The 19,020-nt window shown below is 38.1% G+C and overlaps 1 protein-coding gene across 1 annotated transcript; it reads left to right on the top strand.

The window, feature by feature from the left end:
• The first annotated feature begins 9,245 nt into the window (after positions 1-9,245).
• Positions 9,246-16,678, top strand: slc25a29 (solute carrier family 25 member 29). Its single transcript, XM_036581829.1, has 4 exons — positions 9,246-9,585; positions 12,476-12,519; positions 13,472-13,555; positions 15,699-16,678. The coding sequence occupies exons 1-4, from the start codon at positions 9,558-9,560 to the stop codon at positions 16,464-16,466; spliced, it is 924 nt and encodes a 307-aa protein (XP_036437722.1). The 5' UTR covers positions 9,246-9,557; the 3' UTR covers positions 16,467-16,678.
• The last annotated feature ends 2,342 nt before the right edge of the window (positions 16,679-19,020 follow it).

Here is a 19,020-nt window from a genome sequence, read left to right on the forward strand (position 1 = left end):
GTACTTGCATTGCTAATTTAAATGACACTATGAGTTTGGCTGGATTGTAGTAATCAATAGAACTTGCCCTATGAATCAGATTTTAAAGCACATTTGAGACAGACATTAATGTTGCCCCCCATCTCTCAGAGCCTGTCCTACTAATCTAGTCCTGATTTCCTTTTTCTTCCCATCAGTCCAGCTCTGTCTTCAGAGACAGTCTCTCCTGCTGCCTTTTTGTTGGCCCCATAGACTCAGTGTGCTCAAATGTTTCCCATGAAGCATCTGTTTTCCATTTATGCCTGTGTGTTGTATATATTCACTCTGTTGAACGGAAAAATTCTAATGTGAGCATCCTGCCCTCTAGCTGGGTTCTAAAGCACTCCAAAAGTTATTTTTTCTGCTCCTCTAATCAGTGCCTTGAGTGGCAGTGGAGAGATCAGGTCAGACTCCACTGCGGTAATTTACCATCCGCCACCAGCAGGGAGACGGCTGAGAGAAGGCCGAAAATAGACATGCAGGAGCTCCTGCTGAATTAGGCATTAGGCATCAGACGTTGCATTTGACTTAAGATATCAATATGTCTGTATAACTATTTGTAGAACAATTTCTGTCAAAATTATACTGGAGTAAGTCACATCCTTGGTGTACCTGATGTTTGCATTTGAGAACACTGATCCAGTAATTTTATACAAAGAGACATTATAAAACACTATTAGACCTTTTATTTCCGGCAGTATAAGTTTTAAAACCCCTGGGTAAATGACATGTTTGGTTGATTGACTAAGTCAAAATAAGTTAACGTATTTTGTACAAGGAACAAACTTAAATATGACTTTTTCTGCAAATTTCAATGCACAGTTTTTACTTATTTTATAAGTTTAACATATAAATAAAATAAGAAAAATATACATTCTCACTTAGAAAATCAACAGAACATGTCATTTGACCAGGGGCGCCCAAATATTTGCATATGAACTGAATCGGTGCACTTTAAGCTATGCTTTGGGTTTAATTTTTAAAATGCTGCTAAAATAATAGTCAAAATCAGGGTTCGATTTGGGGTGGGATGCAAAGGAAAGCCCCCCAGACTCAAAAGAATGACAAAAATCAACTTTATTGTAAAAATGCCATCTAAAATTTCCATCCTATTTAGATTAATGTTGCTCTGGAACAGTTTCATTTGACACAGCTTAAACCTAGTGTTGGACTAAACTGCAATGTCAATGGTGTTTTCACAGCCCTACATCAGCTAAGATGTCTACTGCTGATATTTGAATTGTATCCATGTTTTAGATTTACACATCAAGTTACTTTTAATGTATGAAAAGCATGTAAAATATCATTATTAAAAGTCTGATCATTGGTAAGACAATCTAATCACAGCTTGTGTAGTTGAAGTATGGCTATTTTTCCCTTACATGCTCCAGTTCTTGAACCCTTGGATATTTTCCAGCTTAGCAATTGGCTAAGATAATCATCATTTTTACGACTTTGTTTTAATTTTTTTCCAAACATGAATCATGATATATGATGTTGCCTATGATATGCAGCATAATGCATAAATTCATCAGACATAGTAACATCAAATAGTCTTACTTTGTAGTTATCAGGAGCTCAGGAGCTTCGTACCTAAAACACTGCAAATAGATGACTTAAAAAGACAAAAAATAGTATTCTTCTGTATGTAGCAGAGCAGAGTGGAGGGGGTGGAGGTGTTTCTTCTCACATATTTGTCTCAAATTTCAAAATGAAAGGGAAGTGACATCAAAGGAAAATCTACGTGCATTGTTTGCACAGTTAAAGCTTACCAGCTTCTTTAGACACTTGCACAATTGCACACCACTTTGTCATATAAGGAGGAAAGACATTTAGGTTTTAATTATAAAAATGGAGCAAAGAAAACAGGATCCGTTATCACGAAAAAGTGAGTGATTCTTTGAATTTCAGATTCCTTTTTCTTCCTCTACAACACAAAAAGACCCAGATTCCTAGCAAAGCTCAGAGTGTCTGCATTTTTAATGAGCAATGTCTGTTTGTTTTATAATTTACGCAAATATGTCTGAGGTGAATTCACATTTTACACAGCCTCAGTAATCTTGAATGATATCTACATTCTTTTCATTTGTGTTCAAAGTTTTTTTGAATGGGGTAATTTACGTTTAGAGGGAGCATCAAGTCACTCCATCTATATGAACTGGTATATAATGGAGTTATGACATAACTGAAGTTTGAGGAAAAGATCACGCCTAACTCCTCCTTCCCAATTTCAGCTTCCTATAAATACCAGCCTTCACTCCTCCTACTCGTGACGAAATTTCGCACCCCTCCTCCCCTTTTCCTCCGCCTTGCCCACGCCTGCACTTGATCTTTGATAGGGGGGTCGGCCTTCTCGTGATCCACAGAAGCCGTACTGAAGTCCAGCCCAAAATTTCCTCAGAGGTCCCCTCCTCTCATAATCTCACTTACCAAGGCGTGGTCTGCATTCACAAAATGATATTTAAGAGACTTGGACAGAGGTTTGTATCTGTGTTGTTACATTTATTTATTTATTTTTATTTTTTCAAAACCTGGAATACTAAAAATATTTTTCCATAAGTGGTCATTAATGTTTAAATTCCAGTAACTAAGATGTAATGATTACACACATTAATTCATAAAAACCCATGTTTACACAAGGTTAAGACATGCTAACAGTTGAACAGGCGTACTGCATGCAAGCACCACATGGGGGAGGCAAAAACCAACAGGTGAACACACAGGTTTTCTCATTACGTTCAGTGTGCTGTTGGCCTTATTGTGGCTGTTGAATTTACCTGAGCTTTTCGTGCTGAATGTATTGACTTATATACTTTCCCCCATCTGCATTCTCATGGGTGCAAATTTGATCTTCCATGTGGGGGACCAAAATCGAGAGGTTATAGCCTAATTGCAATGCTAGCACTACATACAAGTTGCAGATATCTCCCATAAAACTGGGTAAAGAAAGTACCAAAGTGCCAAGTTACCATATTCTCATGATATCTACTGATTTATAGGTCAATATTTAAAAAAAAAACAGTATTGTTAACAGGAATTACATATATCGATGCTTTGTAGTGTAATAGTGTAATGATAGATGATAACTGTGCAATACTGAAACACTTAAAAGGCCTGTTTCAGTAAGCGCTGCTGCACACTGACAGACCTTTTTGGCATAGCTTAGTGTGCACACGGTGTGTTTTGAGTGACACATTCACCCTGTTTCAGCAGGTAAAGACAACACTATAACTAGTGTTGGAGATTTAATGGAAAATTCTATCAATAATATAAACTATGTATTGTTTTTTGGAAATCATCCTGCTAACTCACAACCCTCTTGACCCCCCCAGATTTGCACCTATGCACATTCTGACAAATCTCACAGCCTGTAATAGGACTGGCAAGTTCTTTCTCACAAGCAGTTTGCTGACGGGTTGCATCATGGGAGACGCTTTTCAGGTGCTGGGACTGGCAAACTTCTTAGGACTGACTGAAAGATGAATGAAGAGAAATGCTTGGAAAATTTCTTGCATGTCTGTGCCAGAAAACTCAAGCTGCAGGAGATGTTTACTTTTCAACAGGATAAGCACAGACTATCTGGGATGAACACAGTTAAGCAGGGATGAAATCAGAGATTAGAGAAAAAAATAGATGTTCTTGAGTGGCCGAAGGCACGGGACAGTTTATCAACGTTGCTCAATCTCAACGTGTAAAGTTAAAGGGGGCTTCCACTGATTTTTCAAAATTTTGGCCCAATTCAGTGGTGAACAAAGTCATCTGGAGTGTTCTGATGTGAAATGGCTCATTGTAGAGAAACTTACCGACTCATTTCTCAATAATGGTGGTGATAGGAACCAGGGGGCACATAATCTACAATGCAGTGTTACCACTTTATTTACTATTCTAAACCACCAGTGAACCTATACGTGTCTTCTGAGTTTATTTGTAATGTTGTTAAGGGTAAAATAATGGTAAATCTGATAAAAATAAGTTTTCTTTCAGGATTATTTTACCTTAGAACACCCAGCATGAATCTCTTTGCCATGAATGGATTTTAAAAATACATTCTTTAGTCTAGAAGTTTGTCAAAACTATTGTAGAACAACGTCTCATGAATCTGACATTTTCATAATCCTTTCATGTAACAAACTTCTATGATGCAGCTTTTGATGGTGTAAAACTCTTCAGACGTCTGGTTCCTATCACCACCACTGTGAACAGCTCTGACTCTTCTAACTTTCACCATTTGATTATGCAGAAATTTAGAAAAATCACTAGAATTCCCCTTTAAAAGAGAGTTATCAAAAAAACAAACAAACAACAAACAAGCTTGTTTTTTTAATTGTTTCTATTGTATTTCTTCTTTGTGTGGGCAAGACTTTATGAGTAACTCTCAAATAAAATTTTCAAACCACAATGTATTTAAGAAACAGCCATGGGTGTAAGGCCTTTTCATTATGGGTTAAAGGGAAATCCCACAGATTTTTCAAAATTTCTCCATAATTATATCATTATGTGGTAATCAAAGTCTGGTTTGATGTGACATGCACCATTCTACATAAACTTACTTAGTCAAAATTCAAAGCAACAGTAACCCAGATGTTTAAAGCATTTAATGGCTTTGTTATCTCACCGAAAGTTATTACATGAACTAATTACAGATATGCTGTCTGATGTCTGAGACATGGCTTTACAACAACTTTTGAGAAGCATTTGGCCTAAAATTTAATTTTTAAAAGTACATGCAGGGCATTGTGAGGCCAAACAGTCCTAAAAGAAAATTTTCTCAGATTTACCACTACTTTACCATTTTGACATTATCTATTATATTTCATTACTTTATTACTTTACCACTGTTTTACAACATTACAAATATAAACTGAGAAGACATGTAGTTCACTGGTCATTTTGGAAGGTAAATAAAAGGGCTAAATCACCATAACTATAAATAAATCTTTACTTAGTAAAGTCATTAAGGGTCTCTAACACCCACCATTTTACATCAAATCAAATGTAAAGTCTGAGGTACTTCACATCTCTATGATTAAATCTTGCAGAAAATTTGTAACACTGGTGGCATTTCCCTTTAAGGTATCCTTATTACACACAGAGTTGCTTAATTTCACAGACTCGAGGAACAAAACAAATAAATAGAGAACTGCTGTTCCAAGATTAGTTTCTCTGATCCTTAATCTCATTTCTTTTCTGCATTATAAACTGCACTATAATTAAATTTTTTAAAGCGCTAACAGTGAACGCTGTGTAAGAAAAGAATGGCGGTATGTTTTCAGCTCTGTTTTACTCTATCAATTACAGCAAAACTTTGAATAGTAAAGCAACAATAACAACAGGTAAAACTACGCCACAATACAAGGAATGTACACAAACAGCTTTTGAAAGACGCTTCTGGGTATCACACTGGATGAACCAGTTCTTGTCTATGGCTCCATTCATTTAAACGATACATCTCAAAAGTCGTAATCCCTTTTTTGTTAAGAGCATTAGCTACTGACACAGTCCACTCTTACTGTACTGAAGGTCCATTTTACAATCTCTGTACAAAATACACTACAGTGCAGTCACAGTACAGTTTTTATGATTTTGGCTCGGTAACCCAGCGCGTTTGATTTGGAATGACTATGAGGTTAAAGTGCATAATGTCAGTTTGAATGAAAAAGTATTGTAGTGCCACTGTAGAAGGAGACGTGGCAGAGGCCATTATTTATGACATGGGAAGTGCTCTTTTATTTACACCATCAAAAAACAAAACACATGAAAAAACAGCGGGGGATAGCAGGCAGGTCATTTCCAGCTATACATTTCCTCCTTGTGACAGAGATAACATAAAATAACCCACTGGCATAAGCAAGGTGAAAATCAAAGTACAATAAGTGAAAAAACAGTTTCCAAAACTCGAATTATTAAAAGATAAAGACAAAATGGGACTCCTAACAACCATGAATGCCAACACCGTTACTATCGAATAAACAGTACTTAAAGCTTTCATCTTTGAGAGAGAAGAAAATCAAGCTCCACTCTTGCCTCAGATTTGAAAAATGCACAGCTATGTCTGCCCATCCTTCCACTGTGAGAAGACAACTCAACATTAAGAGTCTGAAAGGATGTGTAGCTGACAAGAAGCCCTTACTGAAAAAAGGAAATAAACAAAAAAGAAGAAATTTTGCTAATCAAACAAAGAAGCTGCTGGTGATCTCAGAACAAGGGACTGAGTCCAGACCTCAACATCACTGAATGTGGGAATTGGGATTACTTGGATCATGAAGCAGAAAATGCAACCAAACTTTGTAAGCATGGAACAATATACCTGCAGATTTCTTTGAAAAACTGAAAGCAAGACTCCTGAAAAGAATGGAAGCTGTGATAAAGGCAAAGAGGGGGCACACCAAATACTGAAATATCTGATACTATATTTAGTTGTTGAGGCTTCTGTGTAATTTTCTATTAAATATATATTTCCTTTTTTTCTGATGCTGAAAAATGAATAACCTGTACCTAAGAGCCGTCATGACTGAAAATTAAATAAACAGAGGTTGAGCTCTGACTTGTCCAGTACTGTATATGGAACCATAAGCAATTGGACAGTTGGCTGTTTAGTTGTTTCTTAGACAACTGTGTATAACAGCATCATCAGATCATCCATGATAGTTAACAAAGGCCTAGTTCTGACTGCCAGTCCAAATCCGATTTTTCGCACATTCTATCCATATTGATTCTTGATAGGAGCAGCAAAAAAACAGATCCAAACCACATTTGCAGGTGGCTTGACATGCAATTCCAATCAGATTTTTAGAGATGTCTGGATGTGCTGGATGCTCAAATCGGATTTCAAAGTGTCCTCTACATCAACTGCAACGTGACAAACAATGACAATGTCAAATCCAGAGTGATGCAAGTGCTGGGATTTAATAAGAGCACCAGATTCATGCATTCATTTATGCCAATGGATTTTGAAGAGTTTGGAAAGCGAGAAGATGCACCTCTTACTCTCCTACATCCACATGTGAAATTCACATCACCAGCGTAGCTACGTAGTTACTGACACCTACATCTTTACTCCAGCAACCCATGCAGATAGGCTAGTGATGTCTGAATACGTAAATCTGATCTGATCACTTAAAAATAACAGTGCAGACAGTCGTCTCAAAAGATCTGATTTAAGAAACAAAGATTTGCCTGCAGTCTGAACACAGCCAAAAAATCTAGAGTTGATTCTAGATGTGGCATCTGCAAATGGAGTCTTGCTGTTGCTATTGCTGTTGACTGTCAACATCAGGACAACAGAAGTGTCTTTGCCAAAAGCAGGCCATCATGAGACTGAAAGAATTAGAATGACTTAGCCTAATAAACTGGCTGGCAGATTAAGAATGAGAGAAGAATTAAGAAGGGGTGTGGAGAAAACAAGGTGTGTGTGTGTGTGTGTGTGTGTGTGTGTGTGTGTGTGGCTGCTTCAAAAGTACACAAACAAAGAAGTGCTACTCAATCTGCCAACTATGCTGACCACATCCTCATATTTGTAGTTACGGCTATCAATTAAGGTCCAATAGACAGAAACAACAAGAGACTAATTTTGTTGTTCTAACAATGCTAATTATGTTCAGCAGTAAACTGTGCATTGGGCATTACAGAATGAGAGAATGGGCTTTCAATTAAAGGCCCATGGGCTACATTTTTCTCGCACTTTATTTTTTCACCTTATATCCACTTATTGTGTGTGTATTTGTGTGTATTTAAGTACAAAAGCATAATTCAATTTAACATGACCATTTTCCAACCTGTCTGTATCCCTCCCTTTAAACAGACTGTTTCATTACTATGCCTTTTAAGATTGATCTGTGTAAACGAGTTCTGTTCTGAGTGGCTGCCCCGTATTGAAAGAGCAGTCTGTACTGGAACACTCTTTATAGCTTCAGTGTAAAGTAGGTGGGGCTAAACTGCTGTAGGCTGAATAGATGGATGGATGTCACTTGGTTTTCGTGACATCACAAAAACAATGAAATCAAAACAGGCTTTCAACAAATTCAAAACAGGCAAAACAGGTTTTCTATAGCTCAGTTCCCATATATGGACTGGGGAGTGAACAGTATGTTTGGAAACTTTAACAGTGTTTGTGCACCACATCAATGTTTATTATTTAAAAAATAAATAACATCCAAAAGGAAAATTTGGATATGGGCACTTTAACTATGGCTGTGAAATGGGCCTTCTAGAGTGGGAGAATGGACAGACTATTAATTGTGGCACTGAATGACAACAACTAGGACCAATCAGCAGCCCACACCAGAATCTTCTTTAGTTAGCTGTGTAACAACATGGACCATCATTGTTCTTTTTTCTTCCGTTTTGTCAAAAATATCATGTAAGTACTAAATCATGAACCCAGTATCGAGAATTTAATCGAATCATAGGCCGAATGCATCACTACACCCCAGTTTATGCTGACACAATTTGTAAAATATGTATAAATAAATAAATTAACGAATGTATAAATAGACTGTAAAAATAAACAAATGAATGAAAGAATAAATGAATAAATGGATATATGAATGAATGTATGAATGAATGAATGAATAAAGGAATGAATGATAAGTTATACTGGCTTATATGATGTTAGGCTAATTATTAAATCGCTTTGGGCTTTTGAGGCAGCTTGAGACAAAGGTGCAGCTCTTTTCAGGAATATACAACGTGTATCACAAAGTTCATGCAGTCATGCCAACAGAACGGCCTTAGAGGTACATGGTGCGGCAGTAAGACAACACGCAGGTCGAAGTTAATGTATTCACGAGGTGTTTTGTCTGGCTCTTGTTGCTGGGCTATTCATTTATTTATTCACCCGAGGATGTTGTAACTTGCCGTTTATCTCACTCACTTTACAAACACGACATCCAGGCTGTATAGACTACTCACCATAAAACTTGACTATTTATCCTTTCTCGTTACAATAACAAAACTAAAACTTGTTTTATGAGCTCCTCGCATATTTACAATCCTTGACCCGCACACACCGCATACTAATACCTATAAGCCTTTCCACATCGCCTCGGAAGACTGATGCAACCCGGAAAAGTCATTTCGAGAAGACAGCGACTGACCAATGAGCACAAAGGGGTGTAGAAGGAGGTGGTGTCTGCAGAAGGATTGGCTGTATCTGAACGGAGCCATTGGCTGAGCACAGTATTCACCGTAAACGCCCCCTGCTGTGCCTTTCAGGCTTGGAACAGAAATAGAACAGCCTGTAGGTGGTACTCTGAGGTGTAATTTTCCACTACGACCCGGGTAGTCGGTCGAACACTTGGTTGCAGCACTGCAGCTTCTTCCCTTTCATTTAATATCTGTTTTTATTTGGCGTCGCTGGGCGCAGATCTAGACTCACCGAGGCAGGACAGAGCAGAGAACTCAGCTAGCTAGCTAACCTTTAGCTAGTTTGTGCCCGCTTAAATCATTTATAGCCGGTTGGCTCTTAATACTCGTTTCTGAAAAAATCATAAAAGAAAAGTCGATACTGTCAGCGAGTGAAGACTGTCTTGAGAAGCATAATGGACTTCGTTGCTGGCTGCATAGGAGGTAGGTGACCAGTTAGCTAACACGGTAAATTCATATGACTCCTAAGGGCTCGGTGCTAGTGAGCTAGCTTAACATGCTAAGACTGTCTGGGTAGTTAGCTGGCTAGCACGCTAGGTGGGCTGAAGTTAAGCCCCTTAAGAGGGTCATACTGACACATATACACACGTGTTCACGTTAACATTATATAGACAGCAAAATCTAGTCCATTCTGTGTTCTTCAGTAAAGCACCCACAGCAAAGTGAGAGTTCATACACACAGCACTGCAAACTGTCCCACCTATTAATTACAATGGAATACCCATGTTATGTGCTGAAATGAATTGAAGAATAAATGAAAAAGGATGAGTGGCAAACTGAGCACTTTTACACTCCTACAGCCGTAGCTACACTCTTAGGTCAGTTAATGCTTCAGCATCCTTCCGTATATTGAGAGGAGCCCAGTCTGCCCTCTTCCTCTTCTAGTAACAGGAAATTTAACTGAGCATTACGTATTTTTCGATTCAGTCTGCAAAATCAGTACTAATTACGACCGCAGTCTGGACGGAGAGATTAATCACTGGTCATAATCACCTCAGACTTGTGAGTCGTCGCTTTTGAGTTTCACCGATGACTCTAGATTTTTTAAATAGCTTTAAAAAATGAGGTAATTGGTGGGCATGTACAGACATTTAACAACTAAGAATTTCAATTATTTCGGATAGTAAGGTGTTAAAGGGGTATTCCACCTATTTAAAAAAGAAGTACATAGTTGATGAAATGTCATTCAAAGTGGTTTGATGTGAAATTGTTGAGAAACTTGGGGAGTCAAATTACAGTGGTGGAGAGGGTTACAGGTTACAGAGGTCACAAACACAAATATAGCAATGTATTTACAATTCAAAACGACCAGTGAGGCATCTTTTGAGTTTTAATATGTAATGCTGAAAAAGGTACAATAGTGGTAAATTAAAAAAAAAGTTTTCATTGAGTCCTATTTTGCTCTTCATCATAAATGGATTTTGAAAGATACATGTTGGGGCGAAACCTGATCTAAAAACTATAGCAAAACAATGCTCCAGGCGTTAGGCAGCTAGTCGTAAACATTCCATGTGTTGACTTTCTGTGAGAGAATATTTAAAGGTGTTCAACTTGTCAGACATCTTTTTCCTATCACCACCACTGTGAGCATTTCTGTCAGTTTCTCCAGTTTCTATCTCAAAGCGCTCTGAATGACTTAGTTTACATCTGAATGATCTGATTCTGCAGAATTTTCGAAAAAACAGCTGAAGGTAAATTTTATAGAGTATGAGCTAACCTATTAGCAATAAGCAACCCTCTTTACAGTTGTCCACTCTGTAAAGTGCGTCTTCGCCTTCTATAGTTGTGCAGACTGCATGTACGCCTGATCTGCACTGTAAATTTTGGTTCTTGGAAAGGCCCAGAATAGCCACATCCCACCTGACCTTTCTGAACCCGTAAAAAGGAGCACCATCCACACACCCCTGCAAGAACCAATCACAGCTGTCAGGCTGTGGGCCTGCCACCTGCCTTATAATTCAGGAGGAGATCTCTGGCAACAGCTTGTAGACTTGTACACGGGTAGAATACAGTATGGTATGATGCAATTGTTTAATAAAGTGGGGAAATATTTAATGTTTAACTACTAAATTTAGAGAATTTACACAATATCAAACGACTCAAATGAATGAGTGTACCCTTCAGAAGATACTGAGGCCTAGCAAGTCTCTAAAATCCTGAAACATAGTGGTCTGGTCTTGTCACTCAGGCCAGTGGTCACCTGACAGTATCTGATGTTGTTTACTGAGGTGAGCAACATGATTTCATTGGCATGGTTACCAAAGCCCCTCTCACTTGGCTAGTTACAGAATTTATAACCCAGGATATTATGAATGTTGACACAACAGTTTGGCTTGACAATGATCACATATTTATATGACTTTGTGTTTCTCTAAAGGAGAACACCATGTTATTGCCATCTTGGTGAGCTTGGTATCATTAATTGGTATAAACATCTAAGCTATGCAGTGTTCAGAGAAGCAGGGATAGATTTTCAGTGATAAGAAGCACTCATGACTAATGCATTTACTAGTCCGTAGACAGAGTCTCTCCTCCTGGGTTAGTTTCAGAGTTTTCGGTATTAGAAGTGCTCAAAAGAACATACACTTAAACTCTCAGAAAGACTTTATGAAACCAAATTCAAGAAAACAGTAAATGATATTTAGTGAGGGTTCTATGCAGGTCTTGCTCCTTGTATACTTAAGGGAAGGCAGTCTAATGTAGTCCGAAGAGATTTCGAAGAGGCCTGTAAGAAAACAGATTTGAGTCATGCCTGTTACTGTGTATAATGCATTTATGATTTTAGTTGTAGTTGCTTTAAAGAGGAAAGAGGATTCACTGCGGATACACAGATGTGGGCCTGTCTAAGTTGAACTTTCTTGGCCCCTGCTCTTGGACATTTGTAAACTTGACACTACTTTCCCCTGGTGAACATAGCCACCACATGCAGTGCAGTGTATTTGATGACTAAGACAGATCCTCTGCCTTTAGATTAGTTTTGCTTTGCAGCCAGCACACCCCTAAAAATATAACATCACAGTTTTTAAAGATGCAAGTAGTGCCATGTAAAAAATTGCTATTTAGAATTATGAATTCATTTTTTACATGCCCATTTTCCAAACCCTTTTTATACCTTAGGATTAAACAGGCTGTTTTTGTCACTGTGCGTTTAAGATTGATATATGTAAATTACAGTGCCTAATTCAAAACGTAGTCTGAAACAATATTCAGATGTAATGTCATAATTTAACATTTAATAATAAATATTGTCATATTGCCCACCCCTACGCTCTCCTCTGAATCTTCATAATTCCATCTCTTCTGTTTATCTCAGGTGCTGCTGGGGTCCTAGTGGGACATCCGTTTGACACTGTTAAGGTAAGTGACTCAGTTCCTGTTGTGTAATAATTACAATGCATTAGATGCAAATTCTGTGTGGGAAAACTGAGTCTGAAGCTGTATGTGGCTGTTAAAGTGCTTTGTGGCCAGTGATCACAAACCAAACATCTGCACACCACCAGAAAGCCATAGGGTTGTTATGATCTCTCTGTGTTTACCGGTAACCCCCTTTTTCCCTTTAAAGGCAGTGTTAATGGTCTATGAATAATAGCTTAGCTCTTCCCATAAAGCGTATGCATTACTCATCTGATCTAACCACAACGTGTTCTCCTTTTATTTTACGCATGCCACTTTGCCCTACATTTTCTCACCAGTAAATCATGAAAATAAGTAGGCAATATTCTTGGTCAGTGAATTGACTAGCATCTACGTACTATAAATACTCGCACAAAACCATTTATTGCAATATTCTGCCATCTTTTTTATTCAGATATTAGTATATGAATTGGTCATGTTACTATTGAGATTGCTTTAAGGAAGCTGATAAAATTAGCACATATTGGCTTCAGTGTAGTTCTTTGTTTATTTTCTCTCAAGAGGAAATAGTGAAAGGCATTGTAAAATAAATTGCAGGTGAATCCAAAGATTGCATTTTCTTTCTCTTTTACTCTTCTTTTCTCTTTGTTACTGTAGGTTTATGTCAATGCTTTTGTTGAAGCTTTCTCACAACTTCTTAGTGATGTGGTCTGATTTCCTCCCCTCTAAATTTAAACAAAGGGCAGCCACTGCAAAATCATTAGAAAATGTTAGATCAGTGCACCCTTTTAAGAGATTATTCATTAAACCTGTATCCTACTTTAACTTCAATTTGTCAAATTGACCAACATGCCTCTGTCTGGTTCCATAATTTCACAATGTTGGTTAAATTTCTTATCTCTGTCACTTTTGAGACTCAGTCTTTCCTCTTATTTCTGCATTTTCTTTGTCACAGGTCAGGCTTCAAGTGCAGAGTGCAGACAAGCCTCTCTACAGGGGAACCTTTCACTGTTTCCAGTCCATCGTACGGCAAGAATCAGTAAGTACCTCAACAGTGCTTTAATGTTGTGTTAAACTAAAAAGCTAAGGCATTTCATGGTTTTGATATCAACAGTGCCTGTAATTGAATCAGTCAGCAATTAAATCGCCTTCCTAGAAGTAAATTTTTAGGTAATGTATACCGCCAAGCTGGTTTGATGTTAACTACGATGTCTAGATCTGGTATAATTTCACTCTGCAGAGTGCAATCTGAATCACTCATTCACTAAAAGAAAATGAATGACATTTAGTATACCTAGAGATTACAGTGTGCTTTTGTTTACAGCTGGTCGTTTCATGCAGCTATTATCTAGATTGTAACCTGATAAGATTTGAACCACATGTGGTTAAACGCGTCTGTGGTTAGTCAGATTAAAAACCGACTGATATATCGTGTGTAATACCCAAATTAGCTCATGTACAACATCCTATTGCCTGTCTTGCTCTTTATTTTTCCTGTTTTTTTCAAAAGATGATTGTTGTCACACAGTTCAGAAATCACAGTTTTGCATTTCCTTATGCCTGTTTAGAGTAATCAATTATAGACCACTGTAGTAATTTTGTAATCGATGCCATTCTCTTATGCCCATAATAGGAACTCTAGGTCTAAGCTCCATTTCTCTATGGCCAGAATGAATATGGTTTTCAAAAAATCACCTCTGTCGCACTCTTTGTTACATAAAAAGGTTCAGAACCCGATACGTTTTGTCCTGTGAACATTCTTCTTTCGAATACCACTGGATCCTCTGAATTTTGAGGTTGGTAAAGAGTTGAAATATGAATATTGCTACATGTAAGCTAAAGCTACTGCGCACTGAATTCACGTCATTAGACTGGCAGCCTCCTTAAGCAGGTTTTGTCAGTGTACATTTCCATGTACAGACTGAGGGCAGATGAAAAGAGGTCTTTCAGAATATCCTAATTATTGTTTCAATGCTGGTAACATTTTTCTAAGGTCATTTTCTCAGGACATTTGCCAGCTTTGTTCGACTTTTCCCGTTCCACCTTAAATAGTGCAGCAGTCACGTTCTGAACTGCTGCGCCATTTAAGGTGGAACAGGAAAATTCAAACAAAAAGCCGGGCGAAAAAGAAGCTGACTTCAGCTTCATGGAGGGTTGAAAGGCATGATATGAGGAGGTTGCTCTATTTCCGCTTAACAACTGAGTAACATTCACTTAATTTTGCTGTTTCACAGAACCGACAGGTCAGTATTTTGTCTCGTTTGCTAATGTTTGTGATAGCTACTCAGAGCTGCTGCACCAATTAAGGGAGCAGGAATATTCAATCAAGAAGCTGCGAAAAAAAGAAGCTTAATTCAGCCTCTGACACAGGTAGTACTTTTGATAAGGAGTTTTAGCCTAACTATACCTGTAATTATGCGCTACAGTAGAAGATTTTGATAAGAGCACTGCCACAGCCCGCCTTAGTTTCGTGTAGCTTAGTGACATCAAATTGATACGCAGTAACTTAAACTCGCATGTAGCAATATTAGTATTATAGCTCTTTAACTACCTTGTAATTCGGAAGATCCAGTGGTATTCGGGAGAAAAACGTATACAGGACAAAACGTATCTGGTTCTGAACATTTTTATTTAACACAGGGGGCGATAGAGGCGTTTTTTTCGAAAACCCTGTTCATTCTGGCCATAGAGAAATGGAGCTTAGACCCAGAATTCCTAATATGGGCATAATGAGGACTACAGAATGACGCATGACTACAGTGGTGTGTAGGTCATGGACCATGTACCTTAAATCGTAAAGTATTTTAGCGAGATAACGGCCAGGTGAAGCGAAGAATCATCCAAGCTGATGCTTTTTTAAGCTAACTAGCTTGACATGCAGGCTTGTGAAGTAGGCTACTTGATTGAACTTGGAGGAGAAACTCAGTCATTGTGGCTTGGGGAGATGGATGCATTGAGAGTTGTATAACAGCTGTTGAAAATTAATCTCAGACTATCTTCTGAAGTGGTTTGAGCAATTGGATTTAAATGTCATTTTAGGTGCATTAATCACATTTTTTGTAGATAATCTCTATCCAGATACTTAAGACACATAAAATGACCAGGAGGACATAGGATTGGTGGTAGCATAGTACGTGAGGGAAATAGCATAAAGTCACTCCTCATTGTTTTTTTTTCTGCAGATGTTGGGGCTTTACAAAGGCATTGGTTCTCCTATGATGGGCCTCACTTTCATCAACGCCATCGTCTTTGGTGTGCAGGGGAACACAATGCGTCTGCTGGGCCAAGACACGCCCATAAACCAATTCCTGGCAGGAGCAGCTGCTGGGGCTATTCAGTGCGTCATTTGCTGTCCCATGGAGCTGGCCAAGACGCGCATGCAGATGCAAGGTACTGGTGAGAAAAAGTCATCCACTCGCAAGGTCTACAAAAACTCCCTGGATTGCCTGGCACGCATATACCAGCGTGAGGGCTTGAGGGGTGTCAACAGGGGCATGGTCACCACCCTCATCCGTGAGACGCCAGGTTTCGGGGTGTACTTTCTGGCCTATGATGTGCTGACACGTTCACTAGGCTGTGAGCCAGAAGACCCCTACATGATTCCTAAACTACTGTTTGCTGGAGGCATGTCAGGCATCGCTTCATGGCTTTCTACATACCCAGTGGATGTGATTAAGTCTCGACTGCAGGCAGATGGTGTTGGAGGCAAGTTCCAGTACAGCGGTATTATGGACTGTACGCGGAAGAGCATAGAGCGAGAGGGCTTGCGAGTGTTCACGCGTGGCCTGACCTCCACTCTACTCAGAGCATTCCCTGTCAATGCAGCCACTTTTGCCACTGTAACACTATTCCTCATGTATGTACGCCAAGACGAAGGGCCCAAAGACTGCGAACCTGCCCCTCAACACCATGCTGCATTACAGCAGCAAGTGCAGCCATCCAGCCTGTGATACGGTCTCTGTTATTAATGGGGCTGGTGTGTATACTTGTGCTTGGGGGCATGATGACACCTGTTGCTTAGAAGTCGCAAATTGAAAAGCAGAATCACAGAGTGCACATCTGCCTTCTGTTGATGGAATGGCAACCACTCAGTCTGTAAACAACAGTATAAATGACTTGTGCAGTGTAAAACTGCATTTGTACATATTTTTATTGTGGTAAAAAGGGAAAAAAAGGTTTTTAGCAAAGGGATTTGCTAATTTTGATTGTATGTACATATTCTTTTTTTCCTGCCTTATAAGAACACAAATTAAGTCAAAAGGAAGTTGGTGGAAATCTGATTTTAAAACCACTGTCTGCAAGAGTCATCTCTGCCTCTCCCCTTTTTTTACACAGCAAAAGTTCAAGTATTGCTGCTGGCATTGATATTGCACACTGCGACAAAGAGGCTTGAATTACTGTAGCATTGTAAGTTACCAACACCTGCGTCCCGTTACTAACCACATTACTGTAAATGGCAATTACAGAAATACTACCTCGTCAAGTACAGTAGTTCACAATCCAGATGTTAAATCCAGACTTAAAAAGTGCACTATACGATGCTTACTTGTTTGTATAATACAGGCTTAAAAAGTGAATACACCCTTTTCGTCCATAGTGTTTAACTGCTTACAAATAGAGAACGTCCCCCACCTTCCCAAGGAAAAAATCGATACACTGAACCAAAAAGAATTATTAGTTGCTTTTGCATAAAATTACTATGAATGTAGTATGGATGGAGATTTCCTGAAATCCCATACCTGTTTTCAATTGCAGTAATCAATCTTGATGATTGTTACAAAAATATGTTTATAAATAGTTAGAGATGCCCATAAAGCTAAGCTTTCTAAAAAATGTTGTAGCCCAGCTACTAAAGTATTTAAATACTGGAAGAATACTGACAATGAACCAAGTTCTGTCATTCAGTGCACATGAATGAGACATAAAGGGTTTGCGAAATCCTCCTTGCACAGGCTGTCTTTTGCTATTCAAAATGGATGCAATTTTTTTGTATAAAAGAACTCCATTATTGAAGCTTGAGACTTGTCATTTCTTAAGATAACCATGGTCACTGTGGTATCGGCATATTACCTTTGAATCAATAAAAAAAATGTATTATTATGTATTACAGGCAAATATTGTGTCTGGTTTGCCCGAAGCATGTAGTTTGTCCCAGCCCTGTTGTATAACAAACATTTTTTTTCTTACATTATATGTGAACATCAAAGATTACCCATTGCTTTTTGATGGAGAGGAATTGTAAGTTTGATACTGGATACTGGAATATAAAGAAAAGAAAGAAGGAAAAGAAACAAAGATGGACTTGGACTTTCTATGGAGAAAGAGGAATGAAATCCCATGACAATCATGGCTTCTAGTAGAAACCGCATTGTAGTGGGTTATCAGAGAAACTGTAATGCACTTTTGTAAAGGTGAAAGTCTGCTGTGTTTAAAACCTCTCATCAGGTGATACTTGTATGTTGCACGTCATGTGCACATTACATATTCCATTGAAACCTGAGCTATAGAGAGCGAGGATGTAATCCATTTTACTTGTTACCTAAAAATGTTAGGTTAGTGTTTTGAAATGTTAAATGAACATCTAAGTAAATGCTCTGCACACTTAAAAAAGATGGTTCTTTAGGGGTTCTTTTATGCTTAAATGGTTTCTCTGCATGGTGAAATGGTTCTTCAGGTTGATGGAGAATGGGTGGTATATGGTTCTATACAACACCAAAAAGAGTTCTTCTGTTGTTACAAGCTTGATGTTAAAACAATAGCAGGACACTTTTTGGTGCTATAAGGAAGCATTTTCAAAAATGGTTCTATATAGAACTATATACAGCTCATTCTCCATCAATCTGAAGAACCATTTAGGTCTGAAATAGTTCTATATAGAACTCAAGGTTCTAAATAGAACCATTGTCTTTACTAAAGAACCCTTGAAGAACCATCTTTTTTAAGTGTGTAGGGTTTTTTTGATAAAGGGTAGTTTTCAGCTGTTAAAGGTGACAGGTTGAGTATCATAGATTGCCTCTTATTTTTGTATTAAAGAGGTAGCTTGCTAGATTTATTATTTTCTTGTGAAATGTAGTTGACCTAACTCATGTATGGGTCATCTCAAGTTAAATGCAATGTGAAAATAAAGGAATATGACAACAATTTATTTTTGTATATACTTCTACATGCTCTACTATGTACATATATATATTCTAGTAATGGTGCATTTTATTGAGTTGATTTACTGAAATATTTATTTATTTGTTTGCTTAACACTTCCAGTATTGATAAAGACAGAGCTAAAACCCAGGCTGAACTTGCAATTAGAAGGGAAGCAAACAATTTAAAGATGATTCATCAAGAAACCAGTCAAAATCAGATCCAGACTGAAAACAAGGTTGTGCAATGGTGGTGTTTACTACTACAGAAGAGACAACTGTTCCGTGTTTTAAGGAAGGCATCATAGAGTACATCAGGAACTTTTTTTTTCCATAGGATTTTTAGGAATGAAAAATAATACTTAGA

Source organism: Colossoma macropomum, unplaced genomic scaffold (genome assembly GCF_904425465.1).
Source record: "Colossoma macropomum unplaced genomic scaffold, Colossoma_macropomum, whole genome shotgun sequence".
NCBI lineage: Eukaryota > Metazoa > Chordata > Actinopteri > Characiformes > Serrasalmidae > Colossoma > Colossoma macropomum.

What these genes read in the sequence shown, in the direction of transcription:
- slc25a29 (XM_036581829.1), top strand. Translation starts at nt 9,558, where the DNA reads ATGGACTTCGTTGCTGGCTGCATAGGAG. An exon ending in CGTTGCTGGCTGCATAGGAG is followed by an intron (nt 9,586 to 12,475) that starts GTAGGTGACCAG and finishes TGTTTATCTCAG; the next exon opens with GTGCTGCTGGGGTCCTAGTG. An exon ending in ATCCGTTTGACACTGTTAAG is followed by an intron (nt 12,520 to 13,471) that starts GTAAGTGACTCA and finishes TCTTTGTCACAG; the next exon opens with GTCAGGCTTCAAGTGCAGAG.